The sequence below is a fragment of the Aulonocara sp. 'chitande type north' Nkhata Bay genome, linkage group LG7, assembly GCF_057382095.1.
Source record: "Aulonocara sp. 'chitande type north' Nkhata Bay isolate Kocher_YH1m ecotype deep benthic linkage group LG7, A_spYH_male_GT1.1, whole genome shotgun sequence".
Classification (NCBI taxonomy): Eukaryota; Metazoa; Chordata; class Actinopteri; order Cichliformes; family Cichlidae; genus Aulonocara; species Aulonocara sp. 'chitande type north' Nkhata Bay.
This window is the reverse complement of record NC_141350.1, coordinates 49,861,624-49,878,256: the sequence shown is the minus strand read 5'-3', so window position 1 is coordinate 49,878,256 and position 16,633 is coordinate 49,861,624. Positions and strand designations below refer to the sequence as shown.

Genomic DNA, 16,633 nt, shown 5'->3' with positions numbered 1-16,633 from the left:
TATATATAAACATATATAAATAAAACCACTTTCTTTTTTTACATTAGTAATTCCTTTTGTGCATAATTTTATATTATTGTTACTAATAAATTAATTAAAGCAACAAAATAACCTGAAGAGCCGGTTCAGAGCCGAAAGAGCCGGCTCTTTTTAGTGAGCCAAGCCGAAAGAGCCGGTTCTCTAAAAAGAGCTGGAAATCCCATCACTACTGTGCAAAGTTTTGCTCAGATTGGCCCACCCATTCAGAAGAAAATATATAGATATGTATACACACATATACTGAAATCATTATACTAAGATTTAAGTTGCAGGATTGTCCCAAAGTCAAACTTCCATCCTTTGGTTGTGTTTGTGCCAAACCATAATTCTTCACTTCTGCAGTTTGATTGCAAGTGGGTTTTATGGACAATAGAAAACTAAATGGACCTTGATATAGTCTCGATGGTTTAAATAATATCAGGGCTGGTCTACAGTTCTTTGTTTGGCTTTGTTGAATCTTTTAACCACTACTGAGGCAAACCCATTTAGAGCCTACAAAGCCTGTGCACCATGACTGGAGGACTTAATGAATACTGTGGCCTCTTGCTGTGCCCAGTGTTGTTCACATCTATGTATGTGAATGTCTGCACATCAAAGCACTAGCTTTAAGTGTATTTATGTAATCACCTGCTGCATGTGTTTTCATATGGGGAGTGGTGTAAGGAAAGCAGTGGTAGATACTGAGATAAGAGGGTTTTTTCTGTTCCTGTTTTCCATGTATTTTAAGTGCCATGCTGGGAGGTTTACCCTATTGATTGTTCAAAGCATGAAATAAGATCACAGAAAGACCACGCTCTCCCTTCCTCAATCTAAGGTGACAGCTTTATTGTCCTTGGCCACTCAGCTAAACCTTTGTCTCTGATCAAGTAGAGGGGACCGCAGAGGAAGAGGGGGGAGGAGTAAGAGGGGGTGAGTATTCCCCTAAAGCATCGAGCAGTTCTGGACCTATTTCTCCAGCTATTAACTTTAAGATAAATCTGACACAATTAGGCCAGAGTGAGATTTTCTCTTAATGTTCTCTTGAAAGAAATGCTAATCCTCTCAGAGCCTTCAGTTTTTTGCCTCTTTCTTTGCCAGTATCTCAAAATGTATCAAAATGTATCTCAAAATGTTCCTGTCCGCAGGCAATGACGTTTGCTGTGAGAATGAAGCAGGATAGTTGCCTGTGTTCCACCTCCAGGGCCTCATAAGGGCTCAGTACTGAGGAATGTGGCTCAGTTCATTAAGGCTGGAGTTCTGCATAAACAGTGTGCATCCAGCTTTCTGCATCACATGATCGGTTAGCGGCTCTCCCCCAACTGCCTGTTGCCACAGGCAACCGCTAACAATTGGAGCAGTGGAAGGGCCTCCCCTCATACCATTCATGTGTGCAGTCAGTGTTCTTGTTTTTGCCGCTCAGACAGCATCTCCCCTCCACGACCCCCTACGGATGATTTGTTGTTACTATTTGTTTTTACTAGGAGCACATTGTGGAAACTTCATGTTCAAAATGTGTTGGCTGTTGCAAAAGTTTCCACTTTGTGCAGGAAATCACCTGAAAACCACATAAAAAAAAATGATGTCAAACTCCATATTGAATAGAAAAATGTTTTAATGCAGTATGTAAAATGTGCAGTCAGCGTTTTTATATTAATTACTCCCAAAAGATTTGCTTTTCACAACCATATTTGTGAGTTTGAATTATATATGATGATGAGTTTTCAACTAAAAAGTGTTTCTTATGTCTCAACAGGAGATTGTGTTGGTAGAGGGCAGCCGCGTGTTTGACTCATGGAAAAAACCTCCCCCTCCTGTCTACATGCAGTTTTACTTCTTCAATATGACCAATCCAAAAGAGTTTCTTGCAGGGACAAAGCCAGAAGTTAAACAGATTGGACCCTACACGTACAGGTAAGAAGCAGGAGCAGAACTTGTCAACTTCTTGTTGACATGAATGTTAGCAAACAGATGTTTATGGTGAGTGTAAAAAAAAAAAGTCTTCTAAGAAATCACTGAAATCACACAATCTGGTAAATGTGCTCTGGGTAGAGACTGTAAATAAAAGATGGATGTAGCCACGGGGACATGACAAGTACCTTTTTGACTCAGGCTACGTCCACACGTACACGGGTATTTTTGAAAACTGAGATTTTTCGTTAACGGAGATTTTCCGTGTTGTGGCGTTAACGTCATTTCAGATTAACGCTGACAGCACTAGTGGAAACATAATGAATATGACTGCACATTTACGCCGACATCATTCTAGTGCAAAGACAAGTGGAAGCAGACAAAAACAACAAGCACGCATGCTACAAACTTTACCCGAGTTAGACAGCTGTTAGCACGTGATTCTCCTTATGGGGACCTGATATGTTTAATATGCTGCTGAGAGTATACCCCAGAAGAAGCGTATAGTATAGCTTTTAATTTGGAAAGAGCCATTTCTCTGTAATAAACTCTCTTTTCCAAAGATGAGTGATTTCTTGATCAGATAGATTAATTTTTTTTATTACTTTGTTGTTTCAGCAACATTAAATTTAAAAACTGTACTTTTGAGTTAAAATATATATTTATAATTTTAATAAATGACAAATTAAAAAGGCGTAAACATTTTTTTTCTATATCGAAAAAATATCGAACCGTGACACCAAAGTACCTAACCTAACCGTGAATTTTGTGTATCGTTGCACCCCTAGTATTCTGTATTATTCAAAATGATTGTGTGAGTCCGTAACCTTACCATGAAAGTGTTTATAGAGGTTTGTCTTATCTGGGACTGTAAATCTTTTTGCAATTACAGCTATCGCCATCTGGAGGGCTACAGTTTGAATTCAGATTTTTAGGCACTTCTATAAAGGCTTATTTTTTCTGGCTATAAACATGGTTTATTAATGCTGTAAAATTTGGCAATTGTGATAGTATAAAACATATTAAATATATATAATACCACTACTACTGTGTTGCCATATACTGTGCATGTTGAATTTTTGCTTAGGTTTTCTAGGCTGGGCCACAGGTCATAACCCTCAGGCTGTGTCATGTGGCCTTCTGCTTTTCTGCTTCCTCTTTGCGATATATTACTTTCGTCTTGTCTTTTCCTCAGGAGGCCTTTTTAATTTTTTTGTGTGGGTTGCTAGTTTTTAATCACTAGTCATCAAAATCCTGCACTCAATTAAGCCCTAAATGATGATAACTGCTAAAGCACCGGAAACGTTGCAACAGCCAACATTGCGTATCAAGATAATCTATTCCTAGAATGTCATTTTAACAGTTTTGGGTTGGTTAATTTCAATACGATGAATGATAAAACTGTTGCTTCACAGCAAGAAGGTCCTGAGTTTGACTCCCCAAACTGTCTGGAGCCTTTCTATGTGGAGTTTGCATGTTCTCCCTGTATCTGTGTGGGTTCTCTCTGGGTCTCTCTCTCTCTCCCACTGTCTAAAGACATGCACTTAATGTACTTAGGTTAACTGGGGATTCTAAATTGCCCATAGGTGTGAATATAAGTGTTAGTCCTGCGTCGCACTGGCAACCTGTCCAGGGTGTTCCCCGCTTCTCGCCCTATGATAGCTACAATAGGCTCCAGTACCCTCCACGACCCTGATAAGTGGAAGAGAATGGATGCAGGGATGGATGAATGGTTGCAATGTTGTGCTAAAATACAAATGCAGTGCTACGTTTATGTGGTCTGCGTTTGGGGATTTTAAATGACACTCTTTTCCTGCGTTTGCACAGGGAGTACAGGTACAAGGACAACGTAAGTATGGTGGCAAATGGCAAAATGGTCTCCGCGTATAACACGAAAAGCTTTGTGTTCCTGAGGGAGAAATCTGTGGGTGATCCAGCTGAGGATAACATCACCACTGTCAACATCCCTGCCTGGGTGAGTCATGAACTGAAAAAGTAGAGGAAAGTGGAAATCCAAGTGGGTTAAAGAGGACTTTATGTTCTCTTTGTTACTGAACATTGTTTATTGTGTCCTCATTTCCATCTCATTGTCCACCTTATCCCGTATTATTAGTTCAAATTTTTTTTCCTCACAACTGCTTCCGTTCCTGTCTCCAGGCTGTCATGAACAATGTGAAAGATAGTTTCTGGAAGGCCTCCATGGTTTCAATCTGGATGAACTCTCTCAAGAGTGATCTGTTCACTACACGCACTGTGGATGAACTGCTTTGGGGCTACAAAGATCCTCTGCTGGTTCGCGTTGCTGGCACCAAACCTGAGGTGGAGACGGTGTTTGGACTCATGTACAAGGCATGTAACAGCTCTTTACAAGTAATATAAAGCTATGAAAAGAAAGTTGTCAGAGCAGATCCTCCATGAAGTCTTGAAGATTTTTTGTTTCTCCAGAAATAACATTTGAAAAACACGTTTTGAATGTTTGTTTGTTTTTTTATTTAGAAAAATGGAAGCAACGACGGTGAATTTATCTACCACACTGGAGAGCAGAACTACATGGATTATGGCCGGATCGAAACATGGAAAGGCCAAAGGTAGTGCTGATACAGTCTCACGCAAACACACTCTCCCTCTCTGTCTTCATCCAGAGTGATGAAATTTTATTGGGTAACCTTTGTATTAACAAGCCTGTGAAATCCTTTTTTTTCTACTTTTTTTGGCAGTAATAGAGATACTGTCTGCCTGCCTTCATCCTGATCTTTGCCCTTAACACAGAGCACAGAGCAGGATATCCTGATGCCTTAAAAATGGCCTTTACTGAACCTTCTTATCCAGTTTTATTGTCTTAGGTCCCCTGGAGCCTCTAATTACGCTTGTGCTCCTGGGTGTTTTTTTTTTAACTGTGACTTTCAGATAAAAACACATTTGATCATCAAAACGTACCACTGCAATTTATGGTTATTAAGATGAAAACGATAAATTTGTTTTCACTGGACGGGATTATTTTGAAAATGAGATTTGTTTTCTTTTTTCTTTTCTTTTTTTCGATTTTAAATACAAGCCTGCACATTCCAAAAGCCTTTTTTGGTTGTTTTGTAGGGAGTTGACTTTCTGGAGATCTAACTATAGCAACAGCATCGTTGGATCAGATGGAAGTGCTTTCCACCCCCTGCTTGACAAGGATGAGCGCATTCACATCTTTACTCCAGACCTGTGCAGGTACGGTTCATCACCACAGTGCACTCCAGCCCTTTTGGTGGTATGCCAACCACATTTTATCCACTGTGGTGAAGTTTTGTGCACCAGTTTTTATTTTTTCTGTACTAATGTTTAGTTTAGTTTTTAGCTACTATATACATAGCAAAACCCAGACCTTTTTAAAAAAAAATTCCATTCTGTGACCATGTTTTTTTTCCTGTAAAGTTGGTCTTTTTTTATCACAAGTCTGTGGGGAAAAGCTAATTTTTGGAGAGAACCTCAAGTGGCCATTAGAGGAACTGCAGTTTTGACTTTATTTTCCTGCTCTTGGAGCTTGGCTATAGCTAAAAATTACTGTAGCTGGCAAAGGAGGGAAAGGGCATCAGCTTTGACGTTAATTTTATTAGTCATGTGGTAAAAATAAAGTGTTATTTCAATTAAAGAGTTTTTCAGTAAAACACATGTAATGTGGTTACCATGGGGACCTGTGTGCCCCTATCTGTTTACACTTGGTGTCCCATTTAGGACATTTTACATGGGGATTGCATGTTCTATTTCTGGTACATGACAAGCAGACCAGTGTGGAGGCTTTCACATCTAGTATGGAAATAATGTCCACAGCCTGTGGATCACATGGTATGTTATTTTAACATCCTGATCACTTACTAACAGCTCAGTGGGTGACCTCTCTTTGCTGTTGACTTTTCTGCTTAAAGCACGAGGACCGTTTGAAACACTTAAGTGGCATTTTCCAGAAAACACCATGAAAAGGCTTCCTTATTAGGAGAGTTTCCGTCTGGAACATCAGGGACAGGGTGAGAGAGGGAATGCAAGGACAATTGTGGAATAACAGAAAATAAGGAGAGAGAGAGAGAGAGAGAAAGAAAATGCTTTTAATGCTTGATGATTGATGGTAAGTGTTACTTTGTGCTAAGCACAGGACAAGTATTTCCTCTTGGAAGTGTTTGTGAGAAATGTTCTCAACTAATGCTTTTGGGGAAATTTATTATGGTTCCTCCAGGATTTCCAGAATGTCTTTAGAGACAGTTTGACGACTGCTGAGAATTGCAACGAGTACCAAATTTAATCCCAAACCTTGTTTGTTGCAAAACAGACGTGCTGCTTCCCTAGTCTTCATAGCAAGAGTTTGTCCTTTAGAGAGCACAAGCTGTTTCGGACGTCTTCCTCATGTTGTTGAGCGTGGAAACAATCTGGAAAGTCAGAGTGGAATGGTTGCACCTTTGACTTTGATTGGACGTGTGTCAAAAACCCCTGCACCAAATATTTACAAAGCACTTTCACCTACTTGTTCTTGGCCTGGTTGTGTCATTATGGCGTCTGTGTAACTGTGACTAAAGGGAATACGCCCCCTCCCCCCTTTATTGTACTTACTACAATCATTTGAAGTGGAAGTGCTCCATTAATACATGACGACCTTTCACACAGATCCTCAGCCCTATGTATAAGTCACTCGCTTAACATAACTTTGTGTTTAAAACGCATGTTTAGTTAAAAGAGAACACCTGGGACTGCATAGCAGCAGAATTCCCATCTGTGAGCTAAACGGGTGGTGGCCTCTCGGTCCAGAAACTGGCAGCTGAGCTACAAAGAAAAAGAATTGGTAACATGTGTCATTGTTCGAATACCAGCTTCACCATCCTTTTGCTCATCATCATTACTGACTTCATTAGAGGGTTTTATTTCATTTAAAAAATGTTGAAAAAAGAAAGTCAAAAATACACGAATATTAAATGACAGAAATAATAGACTCTCTCATATCATTTTAATTTAACCAGCCCTGTGACACTTTTTCAAAGCCTTCATTCTGTATTTAGTGGTCACTCAAACAAAATTGCATCGCAAATACATTTTGGTGAAGTTACGTACGAGCAAGAACCCTACAGAGCGCTGAGTTTAAAGACACCCTAAAAATGAAAGCAAAGAAATTATGTACAGCTTATGTACAACTACGCAGCAACTCAGAGGTTTACTTAGTAGTAGCCTGACAACATCGGGGCGTGCTCCTAATGAGATGACAGATGGTGCCCTGGGGGATGTCCTCCTAGATCTGAACCTGGGTGTCACTGACCTCCTGTGCAATCTGAGGTGCGTAGGATGGAAACATAATCTCACAGAAGTTTTCTGTGGGATTTAGATCAGGTGAGCTTGGGGTCCAGTCAGTGGTAACAAATTCTTCAACCTTCAAGACCTGCCTCCATAGTCTCTGCACATGAGATCGGACATTGTCTTTCACAAGGAAGAACCCAGGAACCACTGCACCAGAGTGGTGGCTCCAAGGATTCATCCCGACACCTAATGGCATTGCCTGGTCAGTAGATGTTTGTATGTACCTCCATGGATATGCCTCCACCTGCTGTGATCTGTGAAAAGCACAGATCTCCTGTGATAGACCTGCCAATTCTGGTATGCTATGGCAAATGCTAATCAGGCTCCACAATGCTGGGCAATGAACGCAGGGCCTACTAGAGGATTTCAGGCCCTTAGACTGCCCTCATGAAGTCTGTTTCTGATGTTTGGTCAAAGACATTCAAAATCTAGGTCATTTTGTAGCAACCCGTTCCTCTGTGCACAAAGGAGCAGATACTGGTCCTGCTGATGGGTTAAGGACCTTCTACTGCCCTGTCGAGCTCTTCTATGGTAACACTGTAATAGTTCTCATTCCTAGCAGTATAAGGCCAAGGATTTTCACTTGGCTTTTCCCAGGAAGGTCAAGGGAAAGGTCTGTACAGTATTGTTGCACGATTGGTGGGCTGCACCCTCCCAACCAGCTGGCAGACACTGTATAGAGTGCTTTGTTCTCACTAAGACTGGTTGGGATTCCCTCGACAAGACAAAGCTGCAGATATGCAGGGCAAGGATGAACTGCTCTCAGTTCTCTTGGATGTTGGGAAAAAAACCACACACACATTTAAAGATTTCACAGTGTCTTTGCTCCCAGTACTAACAGAAGGTTAACACCACAATATATTATTTGTCTTCCCTGCTCCCCTTACAAGTCTAGATTTACTGATGAAGGAGCCCCAGCAGGATTTTAGCATATTGTTGAAATCAATGTCAGTCATCTGGTTTCCTCTTTGTGTCTCTGCTGAAAGTCAGTCTGCAGTGTTTTTTTTCTTTTACTTAGTTCAAACAGTCTTTCTTAAATAACATAACAGAACATTTCTCATGATCGCATTGCTTGTTATGAAGTTCCTCACCAAAGGTACAGTCCTTAAAAATATTAGTTTGAAGTATTCAGCATTCACACTCGATCATGCTGAGAATTTCCAGCAAAGTTCCAGCAGTCATGTGTCACTATGAAATGCTGTGCTCTGAGTGAAGTTAATTGTTTTTGTGCAATGTGACTGTTCGCTTTATTCTCCAGGACCATCTACATGGAGTTTGAGAAAGACGTCGAGGTGAAAGGGATCCCAGCCTACCGCTTCACACCTCCACCCTCTGTCCTGGCCAGCAAAGAGGAGAACCCGGACAATGAGGGTTTCTGCGTCACCCCAAAGGAGTGCCTGGGAACTGGCGTCCTTAAAGTCAGCCCCTGTCGGAAAGGTAATCGACGCAGCACAGTTTCTCTCAGAAACTTTCCATGCATCGGTCATGATTCAGCACCAACATAACCCATTTTATTCTTTTCTCCAATTTCTTTAATAATGACACAAAAGCTTTGCTTAGACTCAATGTCCAATGTAGTAGCCATTAAATACTAATGGCTACTACACTGATATCAATAAAGTCCTTCTTTTGTTTGTAATGCTAATACCCCCCTAAAATACCCATGTGACACAGCTCTCCCCACACCTCAGGCGTCATCTGACATGACTGACCCAGTAGCAGAGTGGGCGGTAAGCCCTGTCACCTGATTCTGCCCTTGAATATGACCGGGCATTACCTCAGTGTTCATAGCTCAGCTGTGCCTCATCTCTCCATCCTGTAAAATCACAGTACTTGTGGTTTCAACATTTCTTTTACATATTTAAAGTAAAAAATATGGAATTTTTTACATGGTCAATGCAGTTGATGGCCCGTACTGCACCTTTCTGTCACAGCATGCAGCCATTTCTAACTAGTTTCACAGAGTTATTCCAGCAAGTGAACGTCGAGCCCTGTTTTTTCTCACGTCAAGGTTTTATTGTTGTGAAGCGATACATTTGAAAAACTCTGTGCTTTGCTTCAGAATAATGTAACTGTGCCAAAGATTAAAACAGACGTCACAGATTGGCGTTCTCAAAAGGATTTTCGTTGTCCACTAAAACAAATGGAACAACTGCAGTTCACTTCAAAGGTAAAAGTATTTTTGAATGTTGTTTAGCCATAAAGAGAAATTTGATTGCGTGTTTATGGCCCGGAGTTAAAGAACAAGCGCAGTAAATAAAGGCCTCTATAAGTATACCAGTATGTGTGTGTGTTAGCACGCCCGCATTGACCTTGCCAGTTGTCATGTGAACAGCCTCTCAGGTGACTGCGTGTGTCCAATGTTTTTGTCAAACGTCTGTTGCTAAACAGGAGAGCAGGAAAACTCTCACCTCTGCCCCACTTTATCAGCACCTCTAACTGCCCCCCTCCTCTCATAACTGTCTGGCTTTGTCGCGCTGCTGCGGGGACACATGGTTTTTCCACCGTTGGACCATTTGTGTTTGCTTGGGCCACCCACCAAAAATGTATCACTTGACTTTAAGATTGCGAGTTTGACCGAGGTGATGTTGTAGGAACGTGAAGTCCTCCATTGACAATATAAGGAAGGAACTCAGAAAGACTAACAAGAAATTTTATCTGGATATCAGCTGCCGCCTTTAATTGCTCACACAACAGGGGTTATTGTCCATTTGTGATGATTTATTGTTTGTTTTTGTTTTTCTTGGACCCCAAGTAACATGTTGCGTCCCTGTCAGATCGTATCTCACCACCTTCTTCGCCTTTTGATCTGTTTTGTTATTGTTGTCATGCCTTGATTAGATCAGACTTCAAACATGAAGGAAATGGGGCATTAAAATGTTTTCTGTGCTGCCGCTTTAATGGCAACAGTTATGTCATCTTTGTGGCGCTTTGCTTAACGTGTGTAGATTCGCCATAGTCGTGTGAAAGAGGTTCGAAGGTTTTACATAGGAGACATAAAACATGATCTGAACAACAGCACGTGACTTTTCTACTCTGCTCTACAAGCCTCGTATCTATATACCATTGAGACAGTCACGCTCAATTCAGGGTTCAAAATTTTGCCCGAGGATGTCTTGGCATGCAGATGGGAGCTGCCAGGGCTCGAGCCACTAACCTTCCAAGCAGTGGACAACATGATCTAGATCCTGATCTCTCTTCTTTTGAAGAGAAGAGGCTTTCTCCTTTTCTAGATTGGGTCAGTTTAGTGTGAAATGATGGCCTTGCAGCAGAGGCGTGCGGGAGCTCGAGTCTTATTAAACATTTTTCATTTCTTCTCTCAGGTGCGCCAGTGGTTGCCTCCTTTCCTCATTTCTACCTGGCAGATAACAAATATGTGGCTGCCATTGAAGGACTGTCACCTGAAAGGACGCATCACCAAACTTTTCTAGACCTAAACCCGGTAAGTCTTCAGGCTTAGGGTCAAACATTAAGATGTACTGCTACGCCACCTAGTGGTGGAGTTCTGAAGTGTATCTATGTTTATATACATTATTTTCTGACAGACCACTGGAGTGATTGTACGCGCTCACAAAAGAGCGCAGGTGAACATCTTGATGCAGCGAATCCCTGGATTCCCGTGAGTAACACACACTTCTGTTGTTGTTTTAAACGGATGCGTGTAGGTGCTGTTTTTGATTACCAACCATATTTTTTGCTGCACTTTTAACAGGACCACTAGATCCCTGAATGAAACAGTATTTCCTGTAATGTTCCTCAATGAGGTAAGTGATATTACACATGCTGAAACACAGGAAACTCCTAGATCCTTATTATGAGGTGCAATAAAGAAATTAAACAGTATGTCAACATTTTGAAAAAGACACGTGTTACTGAGAGTTAGATGATTATGTCGGTCCAGCTTAGCTTTACTGAGCTGAGTGTGACTTGGAGCAAAGATAGAAAACAGCTGGAAACAAGCGACCTGGCTCTGAACTAATGTAACTGGCACAAGGGTGCGATGAGCAGAGAGTCCAAGTAGTAACTGTCTCCCAGCCAGGAAATAGTCCTGCCCCATAACCTCCCTAAAGACACAGCTTTGTGTTTTTTCACATGGGCCTCACAGCAAGAATGTCCTGTTTTAGAATCCACCAGCCTGCTGGGGCTCTTCTGTGTGGAGTTTGCATGTTTGCTTGCCTGCATGGGTTCCTCCCTCGGGACTCCTCCCCTCACACTGATTGAGCAGTTAGAAAAAGACAGACAGATGGGTTTTGCATTGATTAAGCACTAAACACAGTGCTTAGTAACACAATTAAGTTGTGTTTTTCTGGTGATATTACAGCAACTAGTGCAGATTTCCAGTTAAGATAAGAAGAAGCCCAGCTGATTCAAATTAGGCATTGCCAAGCAAATTTGGTGTTTTCCACTAAACATGTATCTCTCAGCTGTGTATCCAGTCTCAAAAGGATTTCTTTTCAAGAGATTTAGACAAGGCCAACATAATCAAAAGTAGATTTGGTTCCCAAAAGTCAAAGCCTGGCTAGATTTTCCCACATTTTCAGCCTTGATGCATTAGTACTGATTGGTTTCTTCATCTTCTGTATGCTCAGCTGAATTCCCCTCTTCCTCTGATGGATCTTTTACTCTCTCTCTCTCTGAATAAACAGAGCGTGGAAATTGACGATGCGTCTTCAGAGAGATTAAAGAAGCTTCTGCTGATTAGCAATTTGGTGTCCAACTTCCCTCTCGTCATTGTGGGACTGGGTGTTATTCTGCTCATGGTCTTTGTCATCCTCCTGTGCCGGGCTCGCAAACAGAAGGTATGAGACTGCTTCTTGCTGAGTCCTAACAACTTACAATTTGCCTGCTCCTAATAAGTCATAATTTTTGCACAATTCATTGAGTTGCTTAATTGCACACTAATAACACCGAGCTTGTGTTTCTCACTGTGTGTTCCTGGGAAGAATGAAGTTAAGCGCATTGTGTTTACCAAGCCTCTTTATGCTGTAAGTGTTGCTGCTTTATTTTATCTGCTTTATTTATTCATTTGTCTTACTTTGGTTATTATTTATCACCTAAGTGCCTTTTTTCATTTAATCTTTCATTGCACAGCTAGACCAGTTTCACCTGACTTAAAATAACTCTGCTAATGTACACTTAATGCATTGCATATTAATACTGCCTTTTTAATTGTTGTGAGATGGCATGATTAAGGGGAAGCAACCACTTTCCATTACAGGTATAACTTTACAAATTGTAATAAGACCTGATTAGTTTGTAATGCTGCTTTATGTCCTTAATGTCCCTCTACAGTCGTCCGCTGAAGACGACACCGCTTACTCTCCAGTTAATGATAAAGAGAAGGAGGATCCCCAGAATGGAACCTACATTGGTCTGACACCTAAGGCTAACGTGGAAGCTTGAGGATGTGCAAGGGGTCTGTCATAGAGGGCTCAGGTGAAGAGGATATGTTTTTAGTCTCAGATGTCTTGTATTATATGCTCTTAGGTTTCCTTAGAGAGCGCTAAACTCTATTCCCAGACAAACAGTGTTTAGAACACAACAGTGGCTTCTTCTAGCTGCTGCTAATTATGTAAAAATAGTTGTAAACAGTCATCCAGTAAGCAGAGATGACGAGTGTGCTCTGTGGTGGTTCTAAAACAGGGGTCCCCAATCCCAGTCCGCGAGGGCCGGTGTCCCTGCTTTTAGATGTGTCCTTGATTGATCACAGCTGATTTAAATGGATAAATTACCTTCTCAACATGTCCTGAAGTTCTCCAGAGGCCTGGTAATGAACTAATCATGTGATTCAGGTGTGTTGACCCTGGGTGAGATCTAAAACCTGCAGGGACACCGGCCCTCGTGGACTGGGATTGGGGACCCCTGTTCTAAAACAATCACACCCTTTAAATGACGGAGGATCAAAACTGCCAAAATTAAGAAGACATGGAAAAAAATGAGTAAATTAAGGTTAATGGAATTTATTACATTATTTACAATGCATTTGTAAATGATTGTGTTTGCTTTTGTATTATTTACCTTTGTACTATGGCTCCATAGTAGAGTTGTTGTGATTGACACCTCAGTCACACTCGGGCCAGAAACTGGTCAGCGACCCCCTGCCGACCTCCCATATTATTTACATTTGTCATAATTATTCTGTTTATCTACAATCAGATTTAATTTCATCTCTCTGTTGGCATTTTTGTGTTTTTTGAGTGGGTTGGGGTTACATGTAGATTTCCTGTTTTGGTCCCAACTAGCCAAACAACAAAGAACCACTCACTGCTTAAGGAATGGAGAGTGAAAGTGGACATTATATTCTGGTTGTTTTTGTTTTTTAACGAAACATTCATTGTTGCAGCCAAAGAGACTGCTTTTCCCAGACTGTCTTTATTAGACTGTTTTAAGTGTCCTTGTTGTCCGCTGAGTTACTGAGTGTCACTAGTTAGCTAACATAAGCTAATGTAAGTCTATTAGCAGCAACCAGTCCAGTAATGTCATATTCTGTACTGGCGCAATATAGCACTAAGCATGTTATAAAAACACATATTTTTTTAAATCCAGCTTCACACACAGTTTATAGAGGTTCATTTGGAAAAGCAAATATGTTTGGCACAAAAGTGCATTTAAATCATAATTATGATATTTTTTTTTCTTAATTTGGCAGTCTTGGTCCTCCATACATAGTTAACTTCCTTTCATTATGGCTAAACTCATTTGTCTTGCTTTAGACTTCAGATTTTTGGAATGATTACTTGTACAAGCGCACCGAAGTCATTTGGGGAGCAATGTGATGAAATCCTTAAACTAATGATTTTTTGGGGTGTTATATTTCACTCTCAGGGGGTCTCATCTTAGAAGCTGTAAAGCAGTTATTAAAGCAGGAGAAAGCACAATATACCGGATGATAAATCAGTGTTACTATGTCTCATTTGCATTTCATGTTACAAAAAAATGTCACATAATATTTTCTGCTCATCCATGGCGCATAGAGGGTTATCTAACAAAACCAGCATACCTGAGAATCTTCAGAGTATGGCATTTGTTTGTAAATACATACAGTGTAAGAAGTGACGAACTGCTTACATTCCTCTCAGCGTGTGATGGGGATGAGTATCGGACAAAACACTGTATATTTTGGAAATTTTAATTTGTAAAGTAAGACCAACCTTGCTTTATGGTTTTTTGTGTTGTTGTTTTTTAAATGTGTCATTGTAGAAATGTTTGAATTAAAGACATTTCATGTAAGAACTTTATAAATATTTATAAAGCTCTAAAGCCTTAACCACGGCAGATTTCTTTGGTTGAAACCATTGTTACGTCCCTCTGCAGCCTCGAATCTGCTCAGTGTGTTCAGCTGGTGCTAATTGGCCACACCTAATCAGGTGTGGATAAAAGCATACCTGAGGCAAGCTTCCCAGGGAGCTCACTAGTCTTTGCCTTGGTGGCACCAGCAATTTTAGCCAACCTGATAGTCCATTTTAAGATAAACCTCTTTTTACATACACTCTGGTATTCGTCTCCTTTTTTATGTTGCGGCTTTTGAGCCGGGTCGTAACACCATGATTCAGACAGTACAGAATTTATGTGTTGACAGTATTTTGCCCTGTGTAACTGTTTATGACTAAGTGATATACTTAAATGTCTTTTAGATGCTGTAGTAGTGTCTTTAAAGTTACTGGATTTCTTGTTCCTTTTAAAGATTTTTGTTGCGTGAACATAACACTGTGCCATATCAACAAATCTACTCGTGACTTTTTTTCCTTCTTCTTCTTTCAGCTACCAAAAAATAATTAAATAAATAACAAAACCTTTTGATATTTCTAATATCAAACAGTAGGGTCAAACTGCACTTTGAAAACTCTCTGCCTGACTAGCAGGTTGTTGTGCAGGGTCACAGTTTTCTCACTCGATGCTGGTGATGAAAATGTGCCGTCATAATGTGATCTGGAAAATGCTGCAGAATTCCGGCTTTTATTACTGCTCATGTAACATTTTAATTAAAGGCTTATATGCACTGTGATAATCGTAATGACTATATCAGATATTAGTGGATTCATTTGATTTTAGTAAAGTGTTTAACACGTACACTATAATAAGGAAAAAATGATTGCATTTTAGAAACTTTGTGCACAGTGTTTTATATAAGAGTTACAAACTCACAAGGAGATGAAAGACAGGATTCATCTGAATCCCTTTGAAAAATACACAATAAACAGTATAAAAACACAGTTGTGGCTAAAGAGAATAAATTATTTTGCTGTGTCGATAAAACCAAAACACATAAAGCAATGCGTGGACTGTTCGCTGAGCTACGCAGTGCCATACTTTGATTGTAGATGTTTCCTGAAAGTATTGTTACTGCCATAAAACACATACTTGTTTTGAAAATGTTGAATGTTTTTATTCTGTATACAAAAAATAAAAAGTAGTTTCAGTACAGGTCTTGTTGACTGGTGTTTGTCTCTTTTTATTTCCTTTCTTTTTTTGTGAAGAAGTCCGATTCTGCGCCAAGCGACGGGGAGATAGTTGGCAATAAAATATTATCACAATAAGTACATCGCTGACATTCTTTGTTTAAATTACTGGATCTAGTTTTTGGCTTTTGTACAGTGAGCTGTGCCCAGATAGTGATTGAAGGAAATTGCCTTCCCGGGTTTCCTCCGTGGCGTGAGCGATAAGCAGAGTTCTGTCCTTTCCTTCTAAGATTCCTAATTATTTAAAGTAACACTCAGGTATGCCATTCAGCTGGGTTAGTTACGACGTCGGGAGCAGCTTGGGAGAACAAGAAAACAGAGACTGCTTTAGGTTGTCTTCCCAAATCGACTCAAAGGTTTATTTGATACACAGCAGTTTATATAGATGAAAAAAAGGTTCGTGTGTCAGCTTTCCCAGTTCAAACCGGTACAGACCAAATAAGGAAACGTCTTCCTGCCTTGTGAGCCAAGAAGTATCCTGTGTGTAGTTTATCAGTTCAGCTACAATTTATGATCATCCCAGCAAAATACACTCCTAGACATAGAATACAGAGTTCTTTCATCAGTGAATTCTGAAACAAACCACCTAGCCTTTAACGAGCCTTTTCCAGGAGATAAAGAAAAAAGGGAGGATGGGAGTAAGGAAGTGGTCTCATCTCTGTGGTGTTTTCGACCTTGAGGTACCAGCCTGTAAGTCTTACACATTAATTCTTGGGTCACAGAGAAAGAGAAAAACAACTAGTATATGGGCCTTATTGAGTAACAGTTTTCCTGTATGAAACAATATCCTGTAAATGCTTACCGTGGTATCAAAATATCATAACAGTTCTCCCCTTTTATCATGTAATGATAACATAGTATAAAGACAGAATGTAATAACATAATATAAAGATAAATCATAAATGTGAAACAAATCATAAATGTAACTA

General features: G+C 40.2%; 1 protein-coding gene across 2 annotated transcripts in view; it reads left to right on the top strand.

Annotated features, from left to right (window-relative positions):
* LOC147326097 (lysosome membrane protein 2-like) overlaps positions 1-15,672 on the top strand; it is a 39,781-nt gene extending 24,109 nt beyond the window's left edge. The window contains exons 2-13 of one of the 2 annotated variants that reach the window (XM_086301047.1): positions 1,772-1,929; positions 3,754-3,901; positions 4,084-4,275; positions 4,423-4,514; positions 5,020-5,139; positions 8,504-8,682; positions 10,569-10,687; positions 10,791-10,864; positions 10,958-11,009; positions 11,892-12,044; positions 12,189-12,230; positions 12,538-15,672. In XM_086301047.1, the coding sequence (XP_086157173.1) occupies positions 1,772-1,929; positions 3,754-3,901; positions 4,084-4,275; positions 4,423-4,514; positions 5,020-5,139; positions 8,504-8,682; positions 10,569-10,687; positions 10,791-10,864; positions 10,958-11,009; positions 11,892-12,044; positions 12,189-12,230; positions 12,538-12,648 (1,440 nt within the window). In that variant the 3' untranslated portion in view covers positions 12,649-15,672. The remainder of the gene's footprint in view (positions 1-1,771; positions 1,930-3,753; positions 3,902-4,083; positions 4,276-4,422; positions 4,515-5,019; positions 5,140-8,503; positions 8,683-10,568; positions 10,688-10,790; positions 10,865-10,957; positions 11,010-11,891; positions 12,045-12,188; positions 12,231-12,537) is intronic. The other variant, XM_086301048.1, reaches the window with a different exon arrangement.
* Positions 15,673-16,633: the final 961 nt, after the last annotated feature.